General features: G+C 34.2%; 1 protein-coding gene and 1 long non-coding RNA gene across 6 annotated transcripts in view; one reads left to right on the forward strand and one right to left on the reverse strand.

Annotated features, from left to right (window-relative positions):
* The window catches only part of LOC112463747 (collagen alpha-1(XVIII) chain-like), a 208,973-nt gene that overhangs the window by 10,561 nt on the left and 184,352 nt on the right, over window positions 1-14,060 (reverse strand). For 4 of the 5 annotated variants that reach the window (XM_025030286.1, XM_025030285.1, XM_025030284.1 and 1 more), the window contains exons 6-8: window positions 6,427-6,510; window positions 1,164-1,245; window positions 276-370 (exon numbers count right to left, since the gene is read on the reverse strand). In XM_025030286.1, the coding sequence (XP_024886054.1) occupies window positions 276-370; window positions 1,164-1,245; window positions 6,427-6,510 (261 nt within the window). The remainder of the gene's footprint in view (window positions 1-275; window positions 371-1,163; window positions 1,246-6,426; window positions 6,511-14,060) is intronic. The other variant, XM_025030287.1, reaches the window with a different exon arrangement.
* LOC112463748 overlaps window positions 1,564-14,060 on the forward strand; it is a 256,241-nt gene continuing 243,744 nt past the window's right edge. The window contains exon 1 of the long non-coding RNA XR_003041840.1: window positions 1,564-1,735. This is a non-coding gene — a long non-coding RNA (uncharacterized LOC112463748). The remainder of the gene's footprint in view (window positions 1,736-14,060) is intronic.

A 14,060-nucleotide genomic window follows, 5' to 3' on the forward strand; every position in this document is an offset into this window, starting at 1 on the left:
TAAATACACACTTATGGATAATAATTACAAAATAGATGGCGACAATAGTAACTATGATAAAATAAAAGTAATCACATAATTCTTATTAATTTGGATAAAGTTATTCCAATTATGAGAATAATTTTAACCAATAATTCAATTAAATCGTTATTAAGTATTCAACTGTATCGATTTAGTTATTATAGAAGAAAGCACAAGAAATAACATCTTTTTGTGATTGTTTATCTTGAGATTAGACTATGAAAAAAAGTTTGTTGATTGAATAATGCACTCACCTCGTCGCGACCAGGCGGGCCAGGAGGCCCCGGGGGACCCCTGACGCTCTCGCCCTTTTCCCCTTTGTCACCCTTCTCGCCTTTCGGACCTTTATCTGAAAAAGAACAAATGCGCCGCCATAAGTCCACGCAACTTCGTCGCTCTCTGTTTTGACACGCCAGGGTGATTTATGCGCGCGAAAAGTAGATTAAAAAAGTTTGCTTCATATTTTATCATCGTTTCTTCGACGCGATACCTCCGAAGTCGACGCGCGACGTCGCGCATCGACGTCGGCTATAGCGAAATTAATAAACGATTTTTAACATGCCGCCCTATCTTTACTAAGCTACGGATGTAGGATAAAAAAAAAAGAAGATATTGCGATGTGTCAGTGCATTGATTAATTGGAAAACTGTCAGACTAAAACTATCCCAAAATACTGATACGATATATTGATATTTTGAGATAGTTCGAATATCCTCGCAATAAATTAGAAAAATATCACGAGCTTGACAAAAGATAATAAAAAATATATCCGATTACGAAAGAAAAAAATTGATTTACATTTCTCAATATAAAAAAATGAAAATCTTGTAACTACAAATAAATACACATATTAGGTGTGATAAGAGATAAAAAAAAATAGAAATACCAAATTAGCAGTATCAATCGTTTGATTAAAAAATATCGAGGCAAAATGATTTTAATTAATTTGGAATCTAAAAGACAAGAGGCACGGATAATTTCATAAATTGATTTCTTTCATGTCTCTAGTTACACATGTGACATCGTATACATTGGATACATCTTCTAAATAATCTAAATTGTTAGAACATAATTCAATAAAGCGTTATATTTTATGAGCGGTTGAAAAATCGTTAGTGCGGCTATTTGATGACCTTACTTACAATCTGGATTCGGAGGCGGAGGCGTGATGAATGGCGGTGGGTTACTCTCTTCACTTTTGTCTTCGTCCGCATCTCGACTGATCTGAAAATGTATCACAAGCAGTGCCGATGAGATCGGATTACGCTATCTCGTTAGCGATACATAATAGAACGATTATTGACATCGTTGTCGTCGTTGTTGATTGCTAATTCAGAATTCCGTGCAGGCGAACGAGTAAATAGCGTATACTTTTTTATTTATAGCGTTTAGTTGCGATGAGGATAGCGAAGCAGTGATCGATTTACCGATTAGTTATTTTAAATGCAAATTGCAGATATATATTAAATCACAATGTTATTAAAGCAGTACGCTGAAATGTATCGACTGTTCTCGATTAGTTTCGCAAAGAGGCGATAAATATTTGCGAATTGCTCATTTAAATGTCATTGAAATTCAGGATATTGCAATAATCGGATTTATTTTTGCAGATGGTGTCAGATGCTATGACGAAGGGTGAGAATTAAGATCGATCTGAAGTTTACTATCTACAAGATGGAATGTAAAAGCTGAGACGTGAAGAGCAGAGCGTAATGTAAGTAATAAAATTTAATGTTACTAATATATACGCAATGAGATAATCTTAGGTAATGTGCGATATTATTCTTACGTTTCATCATATCCCAACTGTCACGACTGCCATCGCAAATTGTTAGTCAGTAGTATAAATGATCGCATGCGCCAGTTGTGTGAACAATGCAATGTCCAAGTAAAGTTCCTCAGACGTGATACCGGACCTGTCTTGTACGTTAAAAGCGAATAATACATCAAGCAGTGACGGTGATTAATGAAGTTCCAAGCCAATCAGGCAGTATGGTTAGCACACATGACACCAGCCCTAAGTGTTTTCCGATAATTATCGGTAACGACGGCGCTTTATCGGGCTGAGTCGACGTCCGGTTAGGATTTTTCGGAGATCGAACGCGTTCTTGCGTTATTACAAAAATTACTTCTTATTTCCGTTATCAGAAATCTGTTAAATTCGTTCAAATATGCCAAAGATATCATTTCCGATTTTATTCATATTTATTATTATTATTTATTATATAGATATATAAATTTACAAACGCACCGAACCTATATGCATATATCACTAAAGCAGAAAAACATGATATTTATCTCTTTCTGCTTGCGTAAAAAAAGCATACGTTATACTTTATTTCTAATAACTAGATGACAGCTCGCAATATAATTCGGTTTTTGATTCGGTTCGGTTTTTAGTCATTTTAAATGGAGTTATTCATGGCCACTCGTGTAGTGTTGTATGAACTTAAACAGTTCAATCTTTCCAAACTATTATTTATTATAAACTAATATTGTTTTTGACAGTCCAATATTTTTTTAAACAATTTAATGAAAGAAAACTTCATATAGCGGGTCGCATTTCTCGTTACAATAAAGATTCTGATTTTTTTGATTGAGGATTTTGTAACATTTTTTTAACGTACGTTTTTAGTTACGTTGCATATTCGAACACTACAAACACGTGCACGCGCGAACAAAAAATACATTTGTCGCATCTGTCGCGCTACTGCAATAACGTGTAGTATCGAATAAAACAAAAGGAGTATCCTCAGCATTCTGTTCGTATATGTAACTTACATTTATTGCACACGTTTTGCTTATTTTACGCTACGGTGGATTTATAATTTTGCATTTAAATTAGCATCATTTGTTATTAGGGGCATAACAGTTATTTACGAGTACAATGCATTCATATAATGAGAATTTAGAAAATAAAACAACAATAACGCGTAAATAAACGTTATAATACGTTATAATGAAGAGCTACAGAGCGAATTTTGTTATTATATATATTGTAACATTTGCACAAAAGATACCTCGAGGCTGTTTATAATCGAGTGTTATCTCACTTTTATATATTCGTCTGACTCTCAGAATTTACAGCGTATTTAATAATAATAATAATAATAGTAATCCGCGATTCTTATGCGCTATTTCGATATTCGCTCGACTACGCGAGATTTACGGCGCACGGTCGGCGTAGTTTGAATAATTATATGTATTTCGACGTACACGGGGTTACATCGCGAACCGAAAACGTGTGCGCTGGGAATACGGGCGGGGTTTCAGTTTCGGCGAGAGAGAACGAGAGAGAGAGAAAGAAGTTTCAGCCAGCCGCTACGCGGAACTCGTCATGTTTAATTCCCCCGTGCCTTTTTTCCTTCCTATATACCGCTCACGATGGTGGAATTACGCGGGCGTGCACGCATCTGCACGTACACGCGCGTACAGAACCAAGGAAACGGCCGGCACCGTAACACCTGCCGCACGATCGCAGTAACACGTAATGTCACGACGACACGTCGCTCCCGCGCGAACGCTCCAGGCGTTACCATCGAAATCGTTCACCCGGTACATACCCTGATCAGCTCTCCCATGCACGACCGCGTCTTTGCATCCCGCCATCGTACATTCCCGGGGCTTTCCGCGAGAGTGGGATTTTACGGGTGAAATAAATTCCGCTCTTCTCCGCGCGCGAAGAAAAGCTCCCCCGTGCGCGAGCCCGCCGCGACTGAACTTCGACTGAATTTCCGGGCGAGCGCAAGCGGGAAGATCCCGCGAAGGATTCGGGATGATGCGGGATTGCTATCATAAGAATACGCATTTACCGTTATTTGTTCGATGTATCTCGTGAACTCTGCAGTTGGACCGGATAAACGTCGGATCGACTCACGGAGTTGATCGTTAGATGTTACCTACATATCGAACATGGCTTTCTGCTCGATTACTGACTACTGAGCAGTGAAAAACAAGTGATATTTTTTTGAACTAACATTAAATGCAGTTCTAGCTTCTTTTAGCTCGAAATATCACTCTGCATGCAATTGTTGTATAAAAATTACAAATTGAAATAGCAATAAGATTCATATAGGTATACATAACATTCACTATGCCTAACGTAAAGATATCCATTGGAAAGATCAGCATAATGCTTGTAATAGATAGCATTTAATATTCTTAAATAATATTTTAATAGAATTTTTTTTAATAGCTTTCAATCTTTAGATATGGAGAAAATTTTGGAAATAAAATTGATGTTCTATAAAGTAAAATCAGAACGGAAATCATATTTAAGTTAGCAAGCTAAAAAAAATACATGAGATATTCAAGTAAGTCATATTGCACTCAAATACGATTTAATTGCTCGTTTAACTACCGATATTTAACTACTCGTCATATCAAAGATTTACTATTACATGTATTGGGAGGGAAAGAGAGAGATTGGTAAAAACATATGTCAAAATTTCGTGATATTTTTTAGCAAAGTCGACATAATTGATAATCATTTCCGATGGACGAAATGATATCGTGGTATATGTAATGCGGATCGTATTGATCTAATGAATTTAGCAAACGGTAAAAGCACCGGAAACTAGGTCGAAGACGAGTTCATCAAAATGCTATTGGTCTGATACGGATCACCAGTCACTGTGACACAAACTACTGCCTCAACTTCTGGAAAGGCGGTACACTCGGCATACATAGCGGATCGTAGTCGATTCATTACCGAATTTAGTGGGGAAAAGCGAATCTCTCGTCTCTCTCTTTCTCTTTTCCACACTTTCTCTATACGACACATTAGACGCATCGCTGCAGCTTGCTGGAAGTTAGCTTGCTGACCCGCGCATCTGATTCGTTCCCAGGAGTGTATCAGAGATAGTTCTTCTTCTTGCCCGCATGATTCGCGCGTGCAATTTACATTTCCCTCGTACACGAGTTTTGCAGAGTTTATAGGACTGACGCTAATGGACTGTCGAAAAGCTGAGAGAATCGGTTTTCAGAAATCGATTTCAAAATTGATTAGTTACAAGTCGCTCTTATTGAAAACCAGCTTCTCGAGAACCAATTTTCTTCAAATTAATCGTCTGTTTGTAATAGATTACATCACGAATTGATGCACGTGAATCGGTGACTTTAAATATGAACCGAATAACCGAATCCAATTTACTTATTATATATAATGCTCCGGATATTACTGCGAAACTCGCGGGAATCGCGGTTGTTGTATGTTTCTTTTGAAGGTAAACTTGGCTTGCGATATAATTTATACGCACATTGTTTCGGAAGTATGCCCAAATTTCATTCGGATCACGTCCAACTTCGTAATGACTGTGAGTGGATGGCAAAGATGGAGTGGTGGCAGGACATTTCGGGTAAGCAAAGTTGTCAATGCGAAATCCTAATAGAATTTTCGCGATTATCCTGCCGGTATTTACGAGATTATTCGCGTAACCTAATTTCTCGTTTCTTCTTTCTCCCTCTTACCCGGCTTTCTCCTAATGGCCGACAACTTTTAAGAAAGTTCTCATTAAAACTTCATTCCATTATAAGAGTTAGTTAATTTGAAAGATATATAAACCAAAATGTTATCGGTGAATAAAATCATTAATCTATAATCTGTATAATTCAATAATTGGAATTATAAGGGATTGTTAGTAGAAATTATTTTATATATGGGTCGTTTAAGATAATTATTTTATTAATTATCTCCTAATTGAATTTGGTGGTAAGCGCCTAAGGAATAATGTAATATGTTATAATCGTATTAATCTATAATAGAACGGAAACCAAATTATATTTCAAGTTCTAAAATAAGATCATAATTTATGATTATGACGAGATAAAACGAGATCATAAATCATTCTGTATAAATAATTCAATATGAATAATGTTGTACACATTAGTATGGTCTGTAATTGATTTCTGTAACTGATGATGTCTGTAAGAAATAATTACAATCACGAGCATCATCTTTTTCCTACTTTCGTTTAGAGAATAGCTTTTTCAACTTTTAAAAAGTAAAATTAATCTCTGTTAAATTATAATAGAATCACAATATCTTTGTTAATTTTCTTAAACTGTAAAAAGAAAAGTATAGAGAATAAAGAAGGAATAAAGTTGAAATATATTATAAATTTTTTTAGTTTAAATATACTTGCGAGAAAATTTAGGCATATTTATAAATTATTACAATTAAATTATATTAACGCTATCTCATTTAAAAAAATTTCTTTGTTAAACAGCGATACCCCATGCATGCGAATTTTCAAACCCGTTAGTAAATTACTCAAGCTTCATATTAACTCTTATAAGTTAGTGCTTGGACGATAAATACAACGGACAATTAGTTAGGTAGTGCGTGTATTGTCAATATAGTATTAATTTAGCGAAGCCCGAGCCCAATTTGCGGTAGACGTCTACCTTATTGAATTCAGCGTCGCCGGAACCGTCGAATGAATTGACATCATAATAATCACCAGAAGCGAGCTCTTCATCTGCTGAAAACTATGAAAACACGTGGCATTAATAAATAAATACCAGCAAATTATTGATTTGAACGATATTCTCCGATGTGACAAGCGCTTGCTAAAAATGCAAAATAATGCCGAAATCCATTTAGAATTTAAGTTTAAATAAATCACAATGGAAAATGTGAGATTAAGACATTACACTCTTTTGCGACGATTTAATCTTATTTTATAGATTTATTATAATAACGAAGTCTCAAAATTAAAATTGTATTATTTCATCCTCCTAATGTAAAAATTTGAGTAAGAAAAAGTGATATATAATATTATATTAATTTACGTACTTTTTCAAAGGTGAATTTTATTCTTAAAAAATAGATATTTTAACATTTTTGTTTAAGTATATAAACTATTTAAGCGAAGTAAATTAACCATTCATATTAACCATCATATTAAAAAAGAATTAAGTAATTCAAGTTTTCTATTAATAATATATATATATATATATATATATATATATATATATATATATACTGTTGATATTTGTTGCAATCATATTTCGAGAAGTATTGCGACGTTACAACGTCTCGTGTTATATCTGTTCTCTCAAGTGTCGGCACGTGAACGGTAACACAGCGAGCTTGCGGCGGCAGCGCGTTTAATTGTCTTCCGTTTAATTATCCTTAGACGGCAACGGTCTTGGGGTTTGTTTGACGCGCATGCGACGCGCGTCATTATTTGTGTGTATTCAATGTCGCCGCGCTATCGCCGTGTTATCATTTGCGCGGCGAGACTCGAGCAGGTAGCACGTAGCGCTACGACCCGCTCCGTGTGCCGTCGCATTACTTTTCAAAACACGATCGCTGTAAGTGCTAGCGGCGAAGAATCGTTCTCTATTATAAGGTGCCAATTCACGAGACGCTGAAAATGAGCGTCAACAAGGTGAACGTGAAATGGTTTCGCTTTGACGCTAGCGTCAAAGAAATGAAGTTGAATTCGTTTAATGTTCAGCGTCGTCGCTGAATCGTCGTTAATCATTTCAGTACAATCAAACATAGACTTCGAAATACGTAAAATAAATTATTTTCAAGTATTATCTTCAAGTAATAATATTTTATGGATACATATATATAAATAAAAGATATTATTTCTGAAGATTTTTGCTTGCTGAGCGTCGAGCGTCAACGTGAAAAGGCACCTTTACGTGAAATACATGAAATCTTATTAATAAACGTAAAGAAGAATCCGATGATTCTGTTACTTGAATCCTTCGAGTCGGCGATTCGTTACGCACTTTCGATCCGAACATGGTAATGGACAAGCTACATTTAAATTGGCGAAAAGTTCGACGCGTGATCTATTCTAAAGTATCGTTGAAAAAATTAAATATCAAACTAGCGAATCATATTGAAATTGTGTTTCAATTATTAGAGCGGGTTATTCTGCGTAATTTTGTGGATTCACCTGTATCCCATATCGCGCATCGAAATATTCGCCGAGTTTAAATATAATTTATTCTATCGTTTTCGTATTGAGAGTGTGATTTGACGATTAGCGTAATACGATTCAACAGAAAATCGCGATATCCATCGTTTAATTAGTTTCAGATACAAGAATAGAGTAAGTATTCGTTATACGTTTGTATCGTACAACGTGTTAAATATTTCGTAACGGTGACAAATTGGTAACCGCAGTTTCGGCGCTTGTTTTTAGCGGCATACAGCGCGCTGTTGTTTACATAAAGTCGCTTTGTTATCGTTCGCGCGGTGAGTCTTGTGTGCGTAGGACCGGGCGCGCGCTGTATACCGTCGCATTATCATCGCTCCGCGAACGCGATCGTGACAACTAGTAGAAAACGCGGTTCATATTTGTGAACAATTAACGTTTATATCAACCCGCGAGATTAATAAACTTCTCGAACTTCTATCGTAAATGTATCGAGGCGACAAGTATTTAAAATTGAAATGTAGCGATTAAATACGATAGAAGATGGGAATTGCAAATTCTTTTTCTGCGACACATTTAACAAAAAATAGTAACTTCTTTAACTGACATACGATGCTGGTGAATTTCGCGTCGCACTTGGTACCTATTGTTCGATTTAAATGTAATTTTCGTCCGTTATTATTTTGAATATTATTATATACCATTTACTGAGAACGGGTAGCAATATGCGAATTGCGCTAAATCGAATAATTCAAGTAACAACGTGTTATATGTTCATTAATAATATTTCATGTATTTCGCGGGATTCCGCATCGTGGTTAACGTCGGAAGTGCCGCGCAAAGTGCCGCGAGATCGTCACATTTTGGTGATTAGTGTGCGCGCGATCGTAATTAATGTCGTGTTTTCGCGAGTGACGTGTGAGCGCAACGGAGAAATCTGTGAGAAAGAGCAGGCTTGGGAAGCATCGGGCGACGGCAAAGCAACCGAGTAAGAGTAATTTATTACTTATATATTATTTATTACTTACTAAAATAATCGTCCATTTCTGTTTATTTGGCGAGTCATAGATAAGAATTAGAAAAAAAGACTTTTATTTAGACTCTTATAAAAACTTGCACCTAAAAAATTTATTTAAAAGACGGACAAAGAAATTGATGTATAGATATAATTATCTTGTCGAATATTAATAATTCTGAACGCTAGAATAATTTAAGTTTTATATTTGTATTTTACAAATCAACGTAATTATATAATAGCTGCACTCATCATTTGCATCGTATCAATGAGAAACGTTAAATCTTTTATTTTAATCCGAGGTATTGGGTTCGTGAATATCTACCGCAGATAGATATCACATTTCGCAGATCCATTGCCTTGAAATGGATGGAATAGGACAGATTAGCGCAATGTTTAACTCTGGACTATGTATAATGTTCATCGATCCATTGTGCATACAAGAATGCACATGCACAAAGCTCATACATAGAATGGGTTTATCGCCATCGACGTATCTATCATTAACTGGTTTGGCACATTTGATTATTTATTGATACGTTTTCGTATTTTATTATGAAAAGAATAGCAATTATGAGATCACAAATTGTTTGGAATTTATATTTAAGTATAAATTCTCGTATATATACAGAAATGAAAAAATGATAGAAAATATTTTACAGCTTATAGAGTATGCTCGATAAAAAATTATAGAAAAATGATAGAATAATTTTGGCAAAAGAGAAATAGTTCTGAAATTTAATAAAGATGTTCTTTTATTATTTCCTTTTTTTTCTTAAAAAATATTTTTCAAATAAAATTTATGGTCTGCGTCCGGCCTATGTATATCCAGAGTTAAATATAAAAATTGATACAAGAGAAAAGTAATATGCAATATGCATATGTTATAATCATATGCAGAAAAAGTGTAAAAAATATTTCATGATTACATATTTTTCTAATTATCTACTAACTTATGTAACGAAAAATGTGTTAATTTCTATTTTTATTTATTATTAATTGTACTTATATTGTGCCAACATTATTTTCATCTTTCATAGCTTATCCATTATTATATTTATATTATATTTATTGGTAATTCAATCAATTTCATTGTAATGTAGACAAATTTTCTACATACATATAATAAGGAATGATGGATCGATGATCGTTCACAATGAAATATCGCATATATTAATAAATATCTTGCATGAATTATCCTATATTTTGCGCTTCGTGTTGATTCGGAAATTTGCAATTTCTTTGAATAGTATGCAAACATGAATAAGCACCTTACAATGATAGAGGAAATACGATGCCACACACAGCACAATATGTAATTGAAAACGTATATATCTCGATTTTGATCAAATTAGATTTATCTGATCTTCTACATAGTAACTCTGTATTTCATACGTTTGGTATCAGTTCATACTACAATTTCCGGGATAATTTCATATACATCAGATGCAGTACATATCACACCACAGATGAGCAAATACGTAAATAAACGCATCTATTGAACATGGTATTTGTATCAAAACCTGTAATAGTATCGAAAGCTATGCATCGAGTCGATTGACTTATCATGTCATTGTAGGGTGATTAATTTGTTTCCACGAAATATTACACATATTAATCGATGCTTTATGATAATGTCGGCATCTTTAAGAGATAGAACTTATTTAAATTGAGCTTTGTAAGATTGCCGCATGTATGATAGATATCATGCATAATTCTCGATTTGTTTGATACTCTTTCCTCGTCAGAGCTCGTTGATTTCCGCTTAAATATCGACATTTTCCTGAAATTTCTCGGAATCGGTATCGAATAAACGTATCTTCGAGAGCGGAGCACTCGAAGGAAAGAGCACTTGACCTCGATCACAGGCAAGCCCAAAATATTCGATGATATAGAGGGATAAAATATCGCTGTATTTGCGAGTATTTCACTGCATCGAGTAGAGGTTAAGGCTCAAGTACAAGGGTATTAGTCGTATACAATATGTTAATCTGTCTTCGGAGGTAGTATTATATCTATGACAAAATATTTTATTTACACGATGCTTCAGAATTGGTAGACAATACAGATGATGTTATTCATGGCGAAATTTGGAGTTAATTTCAAATAAATTTTAATCTTAAGTATATGAAGAAAATTTGGACGGATTATTACTTTTTATGATTTTTAAATTAAATAACCAATATTCTTCCCAAACGTACGTGTCTAAAAGATATTTTAAAGACGTCTTTACGATAGCTTTTAAACATTCGTACTAGGTTAGTACGAATGTTTTAGACATTCTGTCTAGGTTAGTAATCTAAAATTACTAGGACAACCTTTAATTTTTATGAAAAGTGTCAGTCTACAACTTGATTATTATAATTATTAATACATAGTTTATTAGTAAAAGTTTATTCTAATTTTCAAAGAATGTCAGTGTCTCTTAATTCTGACAGAACGTATGATTTATTCTTAATATCTCCAACAAGGGGCGAATTATTATATTATCTCATCAGGATAAAATATGAATTAAAGATAATTCGTAGATTAAAGTCATTTATCATGCATATTAATATTTTTCAATTTCACACCTAAATACGCATTTCACACGAGACATGAGATCTCAGTAAAAATCTTTTAATTTCACGTGCAAGGTACAGAGAACGGATGTACGCGCAGGATAAATTGTACACGTAGAAAACAGTAGGGAAGTAGAGAGCTGTTAAATCTCCCGAAAGAGAGTATTATATGAGATGACAAGGGGCTGTAAAAGAGTTGGGCTTGACGAAATATAAATTCCACGGTATATAATACGAGCGTGGAACTTACACTTGCGCGATTTTAAATAGTAAAGCAAACTGAAAAATCGGCGCACCTGTTTCGCCTCGTATACTGGTACACGTGCATAAAGCGATTGGATGTATTGATTAAATCGGTCCCGAGGGATTCTATATTGACTCTATATTTCTAAATTTTTATACCAGAAATCAAGTATTTAAATAAGACTTTTCGTTTGGAAAGAAAATACTGACCTAGAAACACCTAGAAAGATATACGAGGGCAAAAGTGTTTGAAGTTTTTGATAAAAAATAATATAGTTTGGACGTAGAAAGAAGTACAAGAAATTCCTCTTTTTAGTGAAATATTTAGATAGACTTAATGATATAAATAACGCACAGCATTAAGCGGAATTTAATTTCTTTTTTTTTAATGAAAAAGAAATAGATTATTTTAGCATTCTCCATTCTTGTTATAACTCTTGCGGTACCGTAAGATCCAGGGGTCAACGTTATTCCCGATTGCGAATAACGACGAATTATCGTCGCGCGCATACGTACAGGCATATATAGGCTGCTTCTAAATTCATGGCCGCGAGCTGCAAATAACGATAATTTCAACTTGCCGCAAGTCACAAAAGGAAATAAAGCGCGTGGTAACTCGATTTATGCGAGCGCTCTTGGGGGGTTTTTTTTCCCCCTCCTTTCTGCCGCTGAATTTTATACCTTTTTCGATACGCTTGTGTTTTATAGAAGGGCATTATCGGCACCCACGCGGTCTACGTGCGTTTAACCGTGTCTGAGCAAATTTACACATGGCACGTGCAAAAGCGACTTACATTTTCGTGAATGCGAGTGCAGAGACGCAACTCGTCTCTTCTTTATTGATTCGTGGTTTTTGATTAATATAGATTGCTTGTAAAACTTTACGCGACATGCGGTATAAAAGTTTTATAATACTTGTTCGAGATTCTCAGACGAGGCTCTTAATTAAACATTTGACATCTATTTTCTGTTATACAACCAGACAATTGTAAAATTTACTTCTTTTATTAAAAGTTTAGTGGAAAAATTGTCTGTTTCATTAGAATTATCGATTTCCCATATATAAGACTTATAACGACACACGCGAAATTCCACAGTTAAACTTTCAGTATAAAAGAAAGACCGTTTTTAATCGTTTAATATAAATAACTGAATATGGAATGCTTGAAATGTAGGAGTACCTTTTCAAGATTTACTCCGTGCAATGTCCAGTCAGGCGGATTTCACAATGACGTATTTCCGATATTTCAGTTAGATCGTAGTATGAATAATTCATACAGAAGCTCCAAGTTTGATTGGGATATCGCGAAATGACGTCGAGTACTTCGATTTATATTTGATCCCACTTGATTTTAGTCTAAAAGACGTAACAATGCTTTCTTTCTTCGATTTATCATATATATACTCTTGTAAAATTCATTTATCAACAATAATTATTATCGCGAATTAACGTTAACTCGCCGTATTCCTTATGCATAATAGTTAGACGAACAAAGTTAAAACGAGATTCGGTCTACGCGCGAAAATGTGGATAATGAAAAATTCTTGCTGGAAAAGCTGGTTGAGTCTTTTATGTAAAATTTAAACTGCGAATTTTTTGGATTAGCCATGGACTTTATATTAAGCTCAGAGAACACGTATTCTCGAGACTCGTAGAACAGTCACTCTATCTCTTCTCGCTCTACCTCTCTTTCTTCTTCCTCTTCATTGTGGACTTTCTTCATTTTTGCTTTCTCTATCTTTCGTCTTCGAAAATGTATTTAACGTCCCATGAAATTAAAATGTCGTCGCCATCGTCAGAAGAATGAGAAACGCCCTCACTCTTTTACGTGACATTTACTATCACAAATTTACATTATTCGCTCTTTTATAATTATTATCTATTAATTTGTAATATGTATTTTTTTCCACTGCAAGTGTTTTATAATCGTTGTACTGGTCACATTTTGGAGTACGATAATTTTTATATTTTGCAGAACAAAAATATCTTTAATATTCTTATATAAGAATAAGTTTATTTTCTCGAAAATTAGTTGTCAAGTATTTTTATATTATACATATTTAGCTCTTCTCTTATTACATGATTTAATTCCTCTTTATTATTATTTAAACGGCTAAACTTTTGAGAAATTAAATTTGATCAAATTAAAATAATATTTCGGAAATACTGTTTTTGTCGTAATATCGTTATTTTTATATAATCGTTGCAAAATCAATACCTTACTTATAAGCGAGAGAAATGTACTATTCTATATTTATTATTCTATATTTACTGTCTAAGCAAATTTACAATACCGAACCAATTACACAGCTTAAAACTAA

The sequence above is a fragment of the Temnothorax curvispinosus genome, unplaced genomic scaffold (assembly GCF_003070985.1).
Source record: "Temnothorax curvispinosus isolate PA1 unplaced genomic scaffold, ASM307098v1 QBEX01013620.1, whole genome shotgun sequence".
In the NCBI taxonomy this organism is placed as follows: domain Eukaryota; kingdom Metazoa; phylum Arthropoda; class Insecta; order Hymenoptera; family Formicidae; genus Temnothorax; species Temnothorax curvispinosus.